This window comes from Phascolarctos cinereus, unplaced genomic scaffold (genome assembly GCF_003287225.1).
Source record: "Phascolarctos cinereus isolate Bilbo 61053 unplaced genomic scaffold, phaCin_HiC Scaffold_1;HRSCAF=81, whole genome shotgun sequence".
In the NCBI taxonomy this organism is placed as follows: Eukaryota; Metazoa; Chordata; class Mammalia; order Diprotodontia; family Phascolarctidae; genus Phascolarctos; species Phascolarctos cinereus.
Genome location: NW_027555514.1, coordinates 283,255,106 through 283,271,947, shown reverse-complemented (window position 1 = coordinate 283,271,947; position 16,842 = coordinate 283,255,106). Strand labels below are relative to the sequence as shown.

General features: G+C 49.2%; 1 protein-coding gene across 1 annotated transcript in view; it reads right to left on the bottom strand.

The window, feature by feature from the left end:
• CACNA1I (calcium voltage-gated channel subunit alpha1 I) overlaps positions 1-16,842 on the bottom strand; it is a gene marked incomplete at its 5' end in the record, with an annotated part of 153,770 nt that overhangs the window by 29,446 nt on the left and 107,482 nt on the right. The window contains 4 exon segments of the mRNA XM_020982659.2: positions 8,046-8,135; positions 12,082-12,207; positions 15,928-16,054; positions 16,304-16,488. Coding sequence (XP_020838318.2) covers positions 8,046-8,135; positions 12,082-12,207; positions 15,928-16,054; positions 16,304-16,488 — 528 coding nt within the window.

Genomic DNA, 16,842 nt, shown 5'->3' with positions numbered 1-16,842 from the left:
AATAAAACCAGGCACACCAGTTTTAAGAAATTCCAGGAAAATGGGAGAAGGCATCTTTCAGACCTATAGTCAGTGGGAAATTGTTAACCAAGATAACACAGAAAATTTGGGTTGCATAAAATGAAACCACTTTTGTACAAACAAAATCAATGCAGCCAGGATTAAAAGGGAAGCAGTCGAGTGGGAAAACAATCAAATATCTTGGATAAGATCCAAGATATGTAGATAATTTGCAAAAACATAAGACCAAGAACTTTTCCCCAATAAATACATAGCTAAAAGTTATGAACTAACAGTTCATAAGAAGAAGAAATGCAAATAATCAAAAAAAAATTTGAAAAAAAAAGTTCTAAATGGAAAAAGACCATCCAGAGTATTACCGTGACTAAGAGGCTCACTTACTGTGTGTGTCCAAGGCTATAAAATCTGAGAACAAAGCTCAGAACTTAAAAGAAACTTTTTTCTTTACTTTTCCAAACTGCTTGGTAGCAGATGTGGCAACATTCTAAGGATGAGTGGCTGCTTGGGAGAGTAAGGTGGTTAGAGAAGCGAGGTAAGGAAAAGAGGCGGAAATGACCATATGTGCCAGCCAGGCTGTTCTGGTCCCTACTTCCTCTTCTCCCATATATTGCCTCCAAACCTTCACTTACTCTGCCCCAGGGATGCCCCTTGCCTCTTCTCCACTCATCCAAATCCTCAGCTTGCTCAAGTCCTCCATGAAGCCTAGCCCTGGCAACCCCAGCTTACAATGAACACTCTCCAACAAGGGCAACTAGGGAAGTGTGGTGGGAGGTCAGGAGAGTAGTGGTCCTCAGCTCCAAACATCCAACAGCCTCAGTTTCCCTTAATGGCTACTTTGGTGCTGACCTTGGGAGTCTACCCAGCCCTTTCTTGAACCCGATTGGGCCCTTTACCTATCTCCCACCTTTTAGGGTCAGAATTAATCAACCGACAAGGATTTATTAAGTATAGTAAGTTAAGTATAAATATTGAGGATTTATTATTCTCTGTGCCTGGAACTGGGCTATGAGCTGGGGAATACAATGACAAAAGTTAGGCAGTCTTTGCCGTCAGGAAGCTTCTGTCCTATTGAGGAGGACAATGTGCACACATATAAATGTGAGATAATTGGGAACAGGGGAGATCCTAGCTGTGGAGGAGAGGGCAGGAAGGACCTCATGTGGAAAGTGATACTTCAGATGAGTTTTGAGGGAAAATTAGGAATTCTTAGAGGCAGAAGAGGCAGTACACTGTAGACATGGGGAGAGGCAACCGGTACAAAGGCACAGAAATAGGAAATGCAAGAATTCGCTGATTGGGTTCACCTATGGGGTCCCAGGGGTAGGGGAGACGCATGGTCATGGGAAGAGAGAGAGACATTGGCATCAGGTACCTGGTCATGATAGAGGCTCATTGGTATCCTGAGATCAGCAGGGAGGAGAAAGTTTTATTTACATACATACATACTCTGTGTGTGTGTGTGTATGTGTATGTGTGTGTATACACACATACATCACACATACATATATATATATATATATATATATACACATATACATATACACACACATACACATACATATAGATTATATTATATAATTATACCAGGAAGTAGAGCCCTCATCCCATCCTACTCTACTCATTCTACATCCTACTCTCCCAACCCTAAAAGATGGCCAGAAACCCTGACCAAACCTTTCCTCTACCGTCCCAAACAGGGTCAGCAGAGTGTTATGTAGTGTAAAAAACACTCAACCTAGAGTAAAAAGATCTTGGCAAAGTAGTGACTCTGCTATTCACTACCTTAATGACCTTGGGAAAGCCATTTCCCCTCTCTCAGCCTCAGTTTCCTCATCTGTCAAATGAAGTGAGTTAGACTAGCTGGCGTCTGAGATCCCTTCCAGACCTGGATCTATGATAGTAAGTAGTAAATAGTAGAGGTGTAGAAGGCCAATGCTCACAATGAGCTGAGGCTGGGGATGAAGGCTAAGAGCGATAAAAAGCCATGCTGGGTGCAAGGGGATGCAACAATACAACAACACAGAGAGAGCATTGCTAGGGCACTTCACAAATCTCATCTGACCCTTACGTCCCCTCTGGCATGTAGGTGTCATGGTCATTCCCCTCTGACAGACGGGGAAGCTCAGGCAGGCAGAAGCTCAGTGACTTGCCCAGAATTGCACAGCTACCTGAGGCCAGGTTTGGATGCAGATCTTGCGCTCTGCCCACTGCACCACCCAGCTGCCTCTACTCTAGTTGCTGACAAAAGACAGCAGAATGAAGGCAGAACTATTCAACTCTTCTGCTTCTTGTTTGTTAACCAAGGAGAGCGACGTTTGGACTAAGAAGTCATGAAACGGTTAATGGGGAATTGAAGGCCAGATGACAAAGCAAACTGCATCCCAGGATGCCACACTGGTGCGTGTGAATGCTAGGATGATATTGGGGGTCTCTGGAAAAATCACAGAAGATAGGACAGAAAAGCACAGGATTAGAAAAAGAAAAATGTCCTGAATTTTCAAAGGCGAAGAAAGTAGATTTTCCAAACCATAGGCTGATGAGCTTGACTTCCATTTCTGGCAGAATCTAGTGTATGTTCTTAAAAAGGATGAATTGAGAATACAGACAGTTCTCACTTAACGTAAATTCACATTATGCTAAATTTGACTTCAAAGAATTCTGGAAGAAATCTGCATTAAAAAACCATCGATTTACCTATAAGCTTTATCGTACAGTACTGTGCACACTTTCTCTGTCTCTCTTTTTCTCTCTCTCCTCCTGTCCCTAGGCTAGGTGGTCTGAGGCCTCCCCCCCAAATAAAGAACCCTCCATGTGAAAGCACAACAGATGCATGAAAAGACCCCCTACACTGCCACCACTGAATTGAGAGGTTGGCTTGAGACCTCCAGAGCCCGAGAGGAGACCTTTGCTCACCCCACCAACCCCTGGATGCAGCCCGAGTATCTCATTCATCTGCACCTGGGCCCCACGTGTCTGTTCTTAGTCCCTGCATTCACCTATCATGTCCAGCTCCTCCCCCCAAAAGGGTCTGGTTGGGAGGAGTCATTGAATGACAGACTAGAAAATGGGCCAAGTCTAATCAGATGGAATGTATATGGGACAAGTTTGAAATCTCACATACGACCAGTTTGGGTTCAAAAAATCATCTGCATAAATACAGGATGACTGAACAGACATGGCTGGACAACAGGTCACATTTTTTAAGTCCCAAGGGTGTGTGCTTTGTAATCTTGAAGCTCAATGTGAGTTAAAAGTATGACGTGGCAGCCAAAATATTTCCATGGGATTTTTGGGTAGGGTGGAGAGAAGGGAATAAGCATTTTTAAGGACCTACTACATGCCAGGCACCATGCTAAGCACTTTAAACATATCCTCTCATTTAACCCTCACAACAATTCTGGAAGGTGGGTGCTGGTTTTTTTACAGTTGTGGAAACTGAGGCAGGCAGGGGTTAAGTGACTTGCCCAGGTACAGCTAGTGTAAGGCTGAATTTGAACTCAAATTTTTCTAACTCTAGGCCCAAAGTCTCCATGTAGCTGCATTTTCAGAAGCATGTTATAGTCCCCATCTCCTGGGTAAGACCCTATCAGGGCACCGCTGATAAACAAGCATGCCCATAGAAGACTAGAGACCATTCCCCATGAGGAGGACTTGAAGGAACAGAGGAGGTTCAGCTTGGAAAAGAAAAGGCAGAGCCTGGGACATGATGCCTGTGTCCAGATATTTAAGAGAGTGTCATGTGGAGGAGGGATTAGCTTTATCCAGCTTGGCCCCAGAAAGCAGAACCAAGAGCAGATAAGGGAGTGGCAAAGTGGTGGGTTTTGGCTTGATATAAGGTGGAAAGTGCGCGGCCTCTGATGTCGAAGGACAGGGTTCAGATCCCATCTTTGGGATGGGACACTACCACTGTGACACCGGAATAATCACTTGGCCTTCCTAGGCCTCAGTTTACTCACCTGTAAAAAGAGGGGTTGGATTTGATAGCCTTAAAGTCCTCTTCTAAGTCTATCTGGCTTAATGATCTCTTTGCATCAGACTGTCCTATAAAGGAACATTTCTTTTTTTTTTTTAAAGGTAATTGGGGTTAAGTGACTTGTCCAGGGTCATACAGCTAGTAAGTGTCAAGTGTTTGGTCTGAGGTCAGATTTGAACTCAGGTGCTCCTGACTTCAGGGCCAGCACTCTTATCTACTGCACCACCTAGCTGCCCCAAAGGAACACTGCTTAACAAAGAGAACTGTCCAAGGTCCTAGAGGTTGTAGTTTCCTGTCAATGGAGGTTTTCAAATGGAGGCTAGGATGACCATATGCTGGACATATTGTGGAGAGGGCTCCACCTCCTCAGAGGTGGGTTGGGCTAGATGTCCTCTGAGGCTTCCAAATCAGATGTGGCATTGGGATTCCTAGGAATGGGGAAGGGAGAGTTGGGGGCTGACATGAATGGTGGGAGAAGTGCCCAAGATCTCTAAGGTTCCATCTGGCTCTAAATACTATTCTGGAAATGTTGAAGATCAGGAGTTCCTACACAGGGACAGAAATGCCAACACTGAAATAGCAAAGGGAAGATGGCGGGCTATCTCAGGAAGAATCCTGTCTCAGTGGTCCATGCATACAACAGCCCAAAGCTAGGAGAAGCTGGGGAGGGGGGGCTCTGGAGCCACAGATTCTGGGGAAAAGGCTGGCCCTACAAAGAGCAGATGTGGGCTGGCATTCTGGCCAGTTCCACTAGAAGGCCATCTCCCATTTCTTATTAAAGTGGAGGCAGGATGTTGCAAACCAACACCCAGCTACTCTTCCAAGGGACCTGACTCATGGGTAGAAAGGAATCTGCAATGTGCCACACCAGCCTCGTACTGGAACACCCACCGCCAGGACGGGGGTGGAGAAAGCCAGAAAAAGGTGAACAGGACCAAGGCCAGCTCGCTTGCCCCTTCCTGCTATCACCAGTCAAGAATTGGGTGTTCTGGGCAACAGGAGAGTGGGTGAAATGATGGAGGACACCAGGTGAGGCTGGGGGCTGAGGCAAGGCTTGGAAAGAGCTGGCGGAGCAATGTAGTCCTTCACAGGCTGATTTTCCTCTGTGCACTTAGATCCCTTTATGGAGAGTGATGTGTCTGAGCCCTGAGGCCAGGGAAGTGGGTGTGTTTTTATAAACTGAAATGTAATAACTTGTCATTCTACCTTGGTATTTATCTCACATCCTTTCTCCCTGGAGAACTCTCTCCCAGCAGCAGCTCAGCCCTTGCTTTCTGTGGCTGGGGGAGGATGGGAGTGAGAGCTGTGACCTCCATTTGCCTGAGGAGACAGGGAGGAGGATGGTGCTGAGGGGAAGGGAGGATGCCTGGGGCAATTCTGGGGCCAGATAAAGGACTGAGAGTCTAAGGCCTGCTCAGGAGCAGGGCTAGGGGAGAAAGTACCTTCTCAGACCTGATCCCCACCTGCGACTGCAGTCAGGGAGGCAGGCAGGTGAGCTGAGGGAACAAGAAGGAAGCCAATACTGCCAACCACCCGAAGGCACCAGCCTCTCTCACTCTGAGACCACTGGGAAAAGCAATGCGAAGCCAGGCTTCTGGGCTGGTGTTCCCAAATTGGCCCTTGTCCAGTTTATGGAGCTGAGCATATTGACAAGAGGGAGGAGGAGGGAGCCAGGTGATACCTCTCTAGGGCAGAACAGTCTATCTCTGTGGTTAGGCTAAGGGAGTGTCTCTTCTCAGATGTCTGTGGCTCCCCCTGGTTTGGGTCCTTGGGGAAATCTTTGCACTGACTATGTCGTGAGCTGAGGGGCTCTTAAACACAGAAAACACCAAAGAAGTGGGCAGCAACCAATTTCTGTCAGGAGATGGGTTCCAGCCATATCTCTGGCCACACCTTCTGAATCCTTCCCTATTCTCTTGGGTCAAGCTGTGTCAGAGGGTGAAGGACTGGCAGCCCAAGGTCATGGAACACTCCATCACCCCCTTCTCTTTTGAAGGAAATTAGTGGTGGAGGGGGTAGATTAGAGCCGGGCTGAGCGCAAGCAAAACTGTGACCCTTATCTTCAGTACTGGTCCCTTTAGACATCTGTCGCTGGTGTATCCCAACTCTAGGTTGACTCTTCTTGGGCCAACGCTCTTATGAGACCTCCAGACCTGCAGGGCGTGGCCCTCTATCCAAGACACTAAAATTATCATCTTCTATCCCCTTACTCTGTCTTCCAAGATATCCAAGGGGACAACCAGCTCACTTGTGTCAATGATCTGTGCTCATGGGAAAGAGCAAAGGAAGAAGGGAGATCTTCTACCAAGAGGTCCTTCCTTCTCCCTCTTAGATAATATCTGTGCAGCCTACAAGTGGTTTCTAGTAACCAATGACCTGTCTAATCCAAAAGAGAGGAGAGAAGCATTGTGACAGGCTCATTGGGAAGCTATCTGGGGAAAGAAGGGGCCTTGGGATCTCCTCCCACCACGCTAAGTAGGGGCTCCATTATTACACCAATGGATAGGGCTATTCCACCAGTGAAACTATCTGTCACATCTCTCATTTCCATTTCCTGTGCATCAATTAAGCCAGATTTCTATCCACCCATCTTCTTCATTCTGTCCCCTGCCTTCTCTGTGCCTTCAAAGGCTCATGCCATCCACATGCCACATCTGGAATGGACTTCCCTCACCCCCATTTATTGAACTCCAAGCCCTGATCCTGATCTCACCTCCTCCATGAAGCCTTCCCTGATCAAGTCAAAGCAATTTGCTTCATGTTTACATTTCTCCTGGTCCTTTGCCGGGTTTCCCTTTGCAGGCATCTTACTCTTCCTTGTATCACAGTTGTTTGGAGGGCAATGTGGTGCGGTAGGGAAGCATTGGAATTGAGGTCAAAAGACCTGGATTGTTTGAGGTCTGGTTCCAGTACTTAATAGCTGTGTGGCCACAGGCAAATGGCCTCATCTCTCTGAATCCAGTGACCTTGTCTTTGAAATAGGACTAATGATTCTTGTATTACCCACTATGGCTGCTCTGATGAAAACATTTTATAAGTCAATAAATGCTTTAGAAATTTGAGATATTTATGTATCATCATAACTGGTGCCCCCTTCCATTCATCATTATCCAGAATGATAACTAGGGTGGAGCAACCAGCACTTTACCCGAGGGTGCCGACATTTAAGAGGGCAGGCTTCTTGCCCCATTGAGAAGGACCCCGTACCTCCAGCCTGCACCAAAGCCTCCCTGGATGTATAACGTGTCTGCCTCCACCTTCCTGCCTGGGGCTTGAGCCACCAGTCCTGACCGCGCCCTTCTCCTGGGACCCCACATCCAGCTTGCCACACATCACTGTAGGATGTTCTGGCTTTACCCTGGGTCAGAGGGAGACAAGCACTACAGTCCCTTCTCCCACTCCTTTCCCCTCCCTCACCCCATTTGCCTCCCGGCCCAACCCCCAGCCTCATTGTGGAGGCTGGGGACATCCAAAGATCATCCATTGTGTGAGAGACCACAGTCCAGAGTCTCTGGGGAATGGGCATGTCCTTCTCCAGCATGGCCACACCCATTTGGTAGAGGCTCCATGAAGTAGGGGTCCATATGAAGCCACCCACGGTACAGTGAAGGTGAAGCTTGGAGCCCAGCCACCCAAGGGAGCATCCTAAAGCCTTGGTGCAGGCCAGGGGAGCCGAGGGGAACTTCTGTCCAGATGGGTCTGCTCCGCTTCCTTCCTTAGCAGCACAGCCTCCCCCACAGCTGTCTGGCTCCCATTCATCCCTCACCCCACCCCTGGCTCCCCCAGGTGCTGCGATCACTGGTTATGGTTCTGCCGCCAGTGTGGAAGCCCGCTGAGGGCAAAGACAATCCCCTACCCAGCTCATTATGCCCCATGCTGAAGACAAGGTTTGGGCTGGACTGGGTTGGGTTTTTGTGCATGGGAGCATCTAATAAACATGTGTTGACTTGAATGTCAAAAACACAGCTCACCTCCTAGCCCTCCTGCTCACCCTACCCCTCTTCCTTCTGACCCTTCACCTCCAAGCGTCACAGAAGGGAAGACATACTACCTGCTGGTCAACGGCCACAGCATCCAGCCCATTGTACATGATGTTGACCCAGCCATCTTTGGAGGCCAAGACGAAGAGGGACATCAAGGCCTAGAACAAAGGAAGAGAGGACATAGGTCTAGATTTAGGAGGACCCACACGAACCACTGAGTCTCACCTCCTCCATTTTACAGATGAGGAAACTGAGGCCCAGGGTGGTTAAGTGACTTTCCCAAGGTCACCCAGGTTGAATCATAAGTGTAGAGCCAGAAAGGGACCTCAAAGGCCATCCAGTCCAATCTTCTCATTTTACAGATGAAGAAACTGAGGCCCCAAAAGGTTAACCTACTTACCCTGGATCATGTATAGGTAAGATCATGGGTCTAGAACCAGAAGGGACCTTAGAGGCCGAGTAGCCCAACCCCTTTATTTTACAGATGAGGGAAGTAAGGCTCAAGAAGTAGAGCGACTTGTCCAATGTCACACAGCTTGTCAGAGGCAGACTGGGAGCAAGAACTCAGCTTGATTCCCCAGTCACTTACTCTCTGCCCCACACTGCCTCCCAATGGGACCAGTCCAGCCGCCTGGGGTGAGAATGGTGGCCCAGACCTGCTCCCGATTTCTCAGACATGTCCACTGTTCTCCAGCACCCTTGGCACCTTGCAAGATCTCTCTCCCCAGTGCCCCTCCTCTGAGGCCTGGTTTCCTTCTAAGGACCTGCCCTTGAGGAAATGCCCAAGCCAGCGGTGCTCACACCTTCCCTCCTCTCCTGGCTCTCATCCTGATCCTCAGTGTTTCTCCAACTTGCACCCTTTAGGGATCTCCTACCTACTCCCCCATCTTCAGCTCCCTCTTACGTGTCATCCCATTAGACTCCTTGAGGAAGGCAATGTCTTTCTTTTTGCTTATCTTCTATTCCCAGCACCTAGTATATTGCCTGGCACATAATAAGTGTTTAATTAATGATCTGTCTGCATCTGACTATTTATCCATCTACCTACCTATCTACTTATCTACCTAGGTATCTATTTATCTATCTACTTATCTGTTTGTTTAACTATCTATCTAGGTACCTATTTATTTATCTATTTATATCTATGTGTCTATTTGTCTATCTATTTTATCTATCTGTTCTATCTACTTATCTATCTAGGTATCTATTTACCTATCTACTTATCTATCGTCTAACTGTCTATCTATCTAGGTATCAATTTTTTACCTATCTATTTATATCTATGTGTCTGTCTGTCTATCTACTTTATCTATCTATTCTATCTATCTGCTTTATTTATCTATCTGTCCACCTATCTATCTACTTATGGTCTATCTACTTATCTACCTAGGTATCTATTTATCTATCTACTTATCTATTTGTCTAATTGTCTATCTAGGTATCTTTATTTATCTATCTACTTACCTATCTATGTGTCTATTTGTCTATCTAGTCTATCTATCTATCTACTTTTCTACCTAGGTATCTATTTACCTTTCTACTTATCTATTTGTCTATCTATCTATGTAGGTATCTATTTATTTACCTGTCTATTTATATCTATGTGTCTGTCTATCTATCTAGGTATCTATTTATTTATCTATCTACTTATCTCTCTATGTGTCTGTCTGTCTACCTATCTATCTACCTATGTATGTATTTATTTTTCTCCCTCCCTCCCTATCTACCTATGTATGTGAGTATGTATCTATGTATCCAGCATGATATGGTTCTGGGCACCACAGCCTTCTTTGAAAACGAGGGTTCCAGAGCGCCAGCCTACCCTCCGTGGGCTGCGCTGCCCAAGGTCTGTCCTACCCTAGGCTGAGTCACTGGGACTGTGCAAGCTGGAGTCTGCACAGCAGGATGGGCAGGGTGGCTGAGATGTGGGGACGCTCCAAGACAGCTGCTGTAAAGGCCACCAGCCTCTTCCATGCTAACAGAACACACAAGCTTAGAGGAAGGTGTTTGCTGCTCGTGCTTAAGACTAATCCCCCACCAGCGCTTGTGGGGAAGCTTATAGTGCTGGAAGGAGAGAAGAGACAGGTGGCTGTGGGCCTGGGGTATTCCTGGGTGTCTCTCCGAGTGTGCCTGTGGGTGTGCTCCTCCTGTGCTGTGTTTTCCAGGAAAGTCTTATGTGCTGGGCCAGGCTGCTGATCTACCCCGGAGCTGAGGCGCTAACACCAAAGGAACTGGGAGTGCTGAGTCGGTAGGGAAGGTAACAACAGCCATCCATCCAACACTCTCCTCCCGAGGGCTTGTTAGCATCAGGGGTCACGAGATCCTGACAGCCAGAGGCCATGGGACCTTGACATTCAGGGACAGCAGGTCCCCGAGAGCTAGAGGTCAGGAGACCCTTGTAGACAGAGGTCATAGGACCCACACATTTAGAGGTCACAGGCCCCTGTCAGCCAGAGGCAGCAAGTCTCTAAGAGCTGGAGGCACTGGGCTCTGTCAGTCAGAGACTGCCCTTTAAAGTGGGACGAAACACAGGGCCAAATATGTTTTCTTAGTTCATCAAATAATAAGAGAGAAAAGAGGCTGGGACCTGCCTCCTGAGCTTCTGTGGAGAACAGAGAGAGGTCCTTGGGATGAGTGATTTTGACCTGGGAGGGCACGATCACTCATCCTGTCGTCTCCAGCCCTGGAGCTACTTGGCTAAATGAACATGGTATTCTGCAAATCTCTCCCCCATTCACCATGCCCAGTCACCATGCCCTCCTCCAATGTCAGGGCAGGGGGACTCAGTCACAGCCACTGACATTCCATTTATCCCTGACCACGGTTTCCCAGCAATCTTCAAGAACATGGTCCCCAAGGGTAAGATGAGAACATTAGTAACAGTGGGGTTCAGGAATGGCATCACAGAAGAGGAGGCATCTGAGCTAAATTTTGAAAGAAGACAGAGGTTTTAAGACTTGGAGGTGAGGAGGAAGGGCATTCCAGACATGGGAAACAGCTTGAGCAAAAGCACTGTGGTTAGAGATGTGGGTGAGGAGTAGAAGGTAGGACAGTTTGGTTGGGATATTGAGTGTGCAGGACTCTACGGGTATGCGAGAGGGAGTGCCATGAAATGAGTCTGGAAAGGGGGTGGGTGCCAAATTGTGCAGAGCTTTTGATGCCAGGCTGAGGATTTCCCATTTTATCCTAGGGACAATAGGGAGCTAGTGAAGATTCTGGAGCAGGATAGTTACACGGTCAGATCTATAGAAGAGGAAGTTTGGCATCTACAGATGGAATGGAAAAGGGAGAAACTAGAAGCAGAGTGAACAGGGTAGGAGACTGATGCTATGATAGTCCAGATGAGAATGGGGCCCAAGCAAGGACGGTGTGAGCGTGAGTGGACAGAAGGGAAGGGATGCGATCACAGTTCATTGTTTCTGGAGAGCACTTTCTGCTCTTCTAAGAAGGTCCTCCTTTGGCACTCAGCACCATTTTGAGGTAGATAGGCTACTCCATTATAGGAATTTCCCAGATAGGGAAACTGAGGCTTACTAGACCCCAATCTCCCCAAAGGCAGAGACTAGTGTTCTAAACACATGCTAGTGTTCTAAACCTCATAGGTGCTTAAAACGTGTTTGTTGAATGAATATTGAGTAGAACCCAGAGGTTAAAGTGACTTATCCAAGGTCACAGGATCTCAGGGCTAATCCAGCCTGAGCAGGAACTTCCCTGACACCCAACAAAGTGTAATCTGGCATCTACTTAAAGATGCCCACTGAAGGGAAGCCTGCTCACTCCCTGGAGCTCCCATCTCACTTCTGGACAGCTCTGACTGTGGGAAGGTTTTCCTTGTATCCATGCTAAAGCTGTTTCTCTTCAAACTGCACCCCCTGCCCCCGATACCACCACTGCTCCCAGCTCTGCCTTCTGGGAATGAAGCCATATCCCCCTCCCATGTGATCACTGCGATCACTGCCCCTCCACGCCCTCCTGGCCCCTTCTGCTGGTCCGCGGACATCCTGGTTACCAGTCCTCTCTCTCCCTGCACGGTGGTGGAGGGAGGGCTGATCCCTGTGTCTCCCCCTCTGCCTCCCTGGGGTCGGGGCTCTGGGGGCTGCTCACCTGGCCCAGGTTGTCAAAGTTGTACTTGTGGTGCACCCAGCGGTAGTTGGCTGCCATGCAGTCAGAGCGGTTGGTGATGTTCCGAATGTCAACCCCGAGGCAATGGTAAAACTTCCCCTTGAAGAGCTGAGGGGGAATGACCAGAGGATCAGGGACAGAGCGGCATCCCACCCCGGAAGTCTGCCGGTCCAACCCCTTCGCTCTGAAAAAGGACTTGCCCAGGGTCATACAGGTGGTGCCTGACAGAGGACCCAGGTCCTCCGACTCCAAATATCCACGTACTGGGATGGGGCTGGGGAGAGAGGGTGACAAAGTGAGATGGTGTGGGGTGGTGGAAAGAGCCTTGGGCTGAAACAAGAGACCCAAGTTCAAATCCTGGCCTTGCCATTTGCTAGCTGTGTGACCTGGGGCAAGCCTCCTAACCTCTCTGGGCCTTGATTTCCTCATCTATAAAATGCTGGATCAGAAAACTTCATCCCCAGCAGCACAGAACAATCATAAGATCATGGATTTAGAGTCAGACAGGATCTTGGAGGTGGATCCCACCCCTTCATTTTACGCATAAGGAAACCGAGGCAAGCAGAGGTTAGGTGATTTGTCCAGGGTCATGCAGCTAGCAAGTATCTGAGGCCAAATTTGAACACAGGTCCTCCTGACTGCAGCTCCACTGAGCTATTTTGCTTCCTCTGGAGTTTCTTTAGAGATCCCCCAGAGTCTGGTGGGGTCCAAGGTGAGCTTTGAGGGGCAAGGTGAAGGAGGGAGTGAAAAGAGGAGGAGATCCAGAGAAATTCAGAGATGTCAGACACTGGGTTTTGAAGCTGCAAATCTCTGGGGTGAGAATTCTGACCCTAGTAGCTTCGACAGGGAAAATATGGTGAGAAGAGGAAGAGGAAGGTTTGAAGCCTGGGTGCCTGGGGCCTGGATGGGTCGCTGTGTGTGTGAGTGGAGAGAAAACAATCACAAACAGCACGAAGCAGCTGCGTTCCCGATCCCTTCCTCGGCGGCCACTGGCCTGCCCAGCGGCGCCTGCTCCACGAAGAGGGGATGGGTGGGCACGTGGGCCCCGGGATCCGTGCTATGGCCTATCTATAGCTCACTCTGTGAGAAGCAAGAAACACCCACTCTCTGTGTTCTTCTGCGGCAGAATCCCAAAATAAAGAGCCAGCAGAAGGAAAAAAAAATATTATCGTGGGTGGACTTGGGCTTGGGAAGCAGGGCTGGGTGTTACAGAGAGGGTCCAGCCTCAGCAAAGGACCCTTTCCCCTGGGCTGTCCAGACCCTGCCACCCTGGCCTGGGGCCCCCCTCAGCGATGGCACTCGTCCCAAGCGGGGTTAGCAGGGTCCTCGGGATGGCCAGAGTGGCCCCCGCCTCCTCTCTTCTCTTTATCAGTTACCGCTCAGAACACTGTGCCTGTCGCCTCCTACCTCTTCTTAGAATCCCCAAATGTCAAATCTAGAAGGGCTACCGGGGTCATCTCATCCCAGCCCAAGCTGAGCAGGAATTCATTATGGAGAAGTGATGTGGTACTGTCAAAAGGGCCATGAAGACCAGGATTTGAAGCCACTTACCGACTGATTGACCTTAGGCCAGACAAGCTCCCTGGGCCTCAGTTTCCACCTCTATAAAATGGGGGAATTAGACTTAGATGACCTGTAACATCCCTTCTACCTCTAAATCTATGATTCAGGCTAAATGGAGTGTTAAATGCATCAGTGTGCATTTATTAAGCACCTACTGTGTATGAGGATCTATATGGCTAGTTGCTGCCTTCAAAGAGCTTCCATTCATCTCCAATAAAAATGGCCAGAATGTCGGAGCTGGAGGGAACCTTGGGGGCTTCCAGCCCTGCTTTTGCTGAACCTACACAAATCATAACCCTCCATTTCATAACTATTAATATTATACCTACAAACCCCAGGCAATTCTCAAAAATGATGAGAAGTTGCCAACCTGCCCTGAGAGAGGGTTTCCCTCATCCTGGAGTTCCCTACACTTGTGAAATCCCAAGTCTTTGTCCCTAGTCCTGATCCTGTAAGCCCTATAGGGTACCACGAGGCAATTTAACAGGGTAAATGAGAAACTGAACCCATCAAATTACCCTGCCTAGGACACAGTATTAATCAATTAAACAATTAATGAGCATTAATTAAGGGCATGGATTTCCACTCTACCCCACAGTCCAGGGGCGATGATGTCTGTCTAGGAGGCAGGGAAGGGCAAAGGTTTGCCCACTCCTAGGAGGGTGGGCAGTGGTTCGGCCCTCCAGGATGAGGTGACCTGCCAGGAAGTGATAGGGCAGGACCCAAGCTCGGGTCTTCTTGCCCCAAGTCCAGGGCTTAATGTCACCTGACCTTGGGTCCTGTCTCCTCCATCAAATTGGAAGCTCCCCAGAAGAGGGGCTCAGGAAGCATGACTATGTTCCAGGGAACATGGCAAAGGCAAAAAGGAAATGGTCTGTGCCCTCAAGGAGCTGGAGACTGGCCAGAGGTTTCTCATCTTGGCATTCAAGGCTCTTGAGAGCCTGGCCCCGCCCTCCCTGTCCACCTGGCTTCACATTATTGCCCTGTGCTCCAGCTGGTCAGGGCTCCTCACTCTCCTTGGGAGGCCCTCCTGTCATGTTGGCTTTGCTCGTCATTTCCTGAGCATGGAACGCCTCTGTCTCTTCATTTCTGTATATAGGTGCCTCCCTGTCCTTCCAGGCTAGCATGGAGACCACCACCACCTCTACCCAGTCCTCTCTACCTCACTTTTGAGGACTGGGCAGGCTCTTCTGGAAATATCATGTCCACCTCTTCTCCACTGAAAACCGGGCTCTGCCCCTGGAACCAGCCTGGGCTTCGATGGGGCCAGTTTTGACCCAATCCCGCTTCGCTGCAGGCCTCCCTGGTGTTCTCCGGCCATCTCCTCCACCCTGATGCCACCAGTGCCAGTCTGCCCCTTGGCACCCTGATTTCTATCTCTCATTCATTTCGCGTGTCCTCAATTAAAACATAAGCCTCCTGAGAGCAGGAACTTACTTGTTTGTGTGTGTATCTTCAGTACTTAGCACAGTACCTGCCCCATAATAAGCACTTACAAAATTCTCCCTTTCCTCTCTCTTCTTTCTCTTCTCTCTCTCTCCCTCCTGCCTCTCCCCTTCTCCCTCTGTCTCTCTTCCTCCCTTCCTCCTCCTCCTCCTCCTCCTTCTTCTCTCTCACCTTCTCTCTCTCCCCCCTCTCTCCCTCTCTCTCTCTCTCTCTCTCTCTCTCTCTCTCTCTCTCTCTCTCCCTCTCTCTGTCTCTCTGTCTCTCTCTCTCCCTCCCTCCCTCCCTCCTTCCCTCCTTCCCTCCCCTCTCTCTCTCTCTCCTCCTTAAAGCCTTCCCTCCTCACCCAGCAGGCAATGATTCCTCCCTCATGAGATTTCATAGCCCCGTGCACTCTTCCTATGTACTTAAAGATAGAATGTAATCTCCTTGAGGGCAGGAATGGTTTCATTTTTGTCTTTTCAGCTCCAATGCCTAGCACAGTGCCTGGCACAGAGTAGGCTCTTTTAAAATGCTTATAAATTAACTAATTAGTCGATCTCATTCTAAGATGGTCTCCCAGCTTTTATTTTCTCTTGGCCCGCCCTTTTCACAGGTATTGAGCCCCAGGGCACAAGAATACTGGTATTTTTTTTTTAAGAATATGAGATTTGTAGTCAGAGGACCTAAATTTAAATCATGCCAGTGTGGCAAACCAGCCCACAGCCCTGAGCCTCAGTGTCATCTATAAAATGATTAGATAAGGCTGGGCCTCTCAGGTCTCCCCTGTCTGCCATCACCCAGTGGTGCAGAGCCAGCACCCTATGTCCTCCAGCCACTCACCTGTACTCCCAGGATGCCGAAGATGATGAAGAAGGCACAGCAGATGAGGACAATGTTTCCAATGGGTTTGAGGGATGAAATCAGCGTCTCCACCACGAGCTTCAGCCCTGGGGCACGGCTGATGACCCTGCAGTTGTGTGTCAGGATGGGGGCAGCTAAGCATGGGGGAAGGCTCTCCCTGGAGTTTGCCAAGCCCACCCTCATGGCATAGAGTCAGAGGTCTATGCCAGATTTTATAAATGAAGAAACTGAGGCTGAAAGAGGCCGGCACCTGCTGGTATCTTGTACTAACTAGATTTGGCACTGGGGGCTCCCTGCGAATGGCTGGTGGGGCAGGAAGTAGAGGGCACAAGAGGGTGACCAAGGGCTTCCTCACCTGAGTGGGCGAAGGGTCCGGAGGAGGCGGAGGACCCGGAGGACCCCGAGGATCGTGGCTCCTCCTGCAGAGGCCACAGAGACCACGATGTCGATGAGGGACACGAAGACCAGGAAGCCATCCAAGATGTTCCAGCTGCTCCGGAGGTAGGCCTGCTCCCCAAAATACAGGCCCAGGGAGACCACCTGGCAAGGGCAGGATGGGACACAGCAACAAAGGCAGAGACGTCACAGAACCTCACAATTATAGGGGTCCTCAGAGGGCATCTGCTCCAACCCATGACCCAACACGAATCATCCCCTGGATCATTAGGAGCTGTCCAGCACTTGCATGAAGACCACAGTGATGGTGATGGAGAGTCCACTGCTTCTGGAGGCAGCCCCTTCCACCTTGGGGTGGCTCCCACGATGGGGCATCATTCCTAACTCAAACTTGAAATAGCCTCTTTGTGACTTCCCCACAGGGCTCCCAGTTCTGCCCTCAGGGACCAGGCAGCACTTCACATGTTAAGCCTTTAAATACTTGTGGAGAGCCATCAT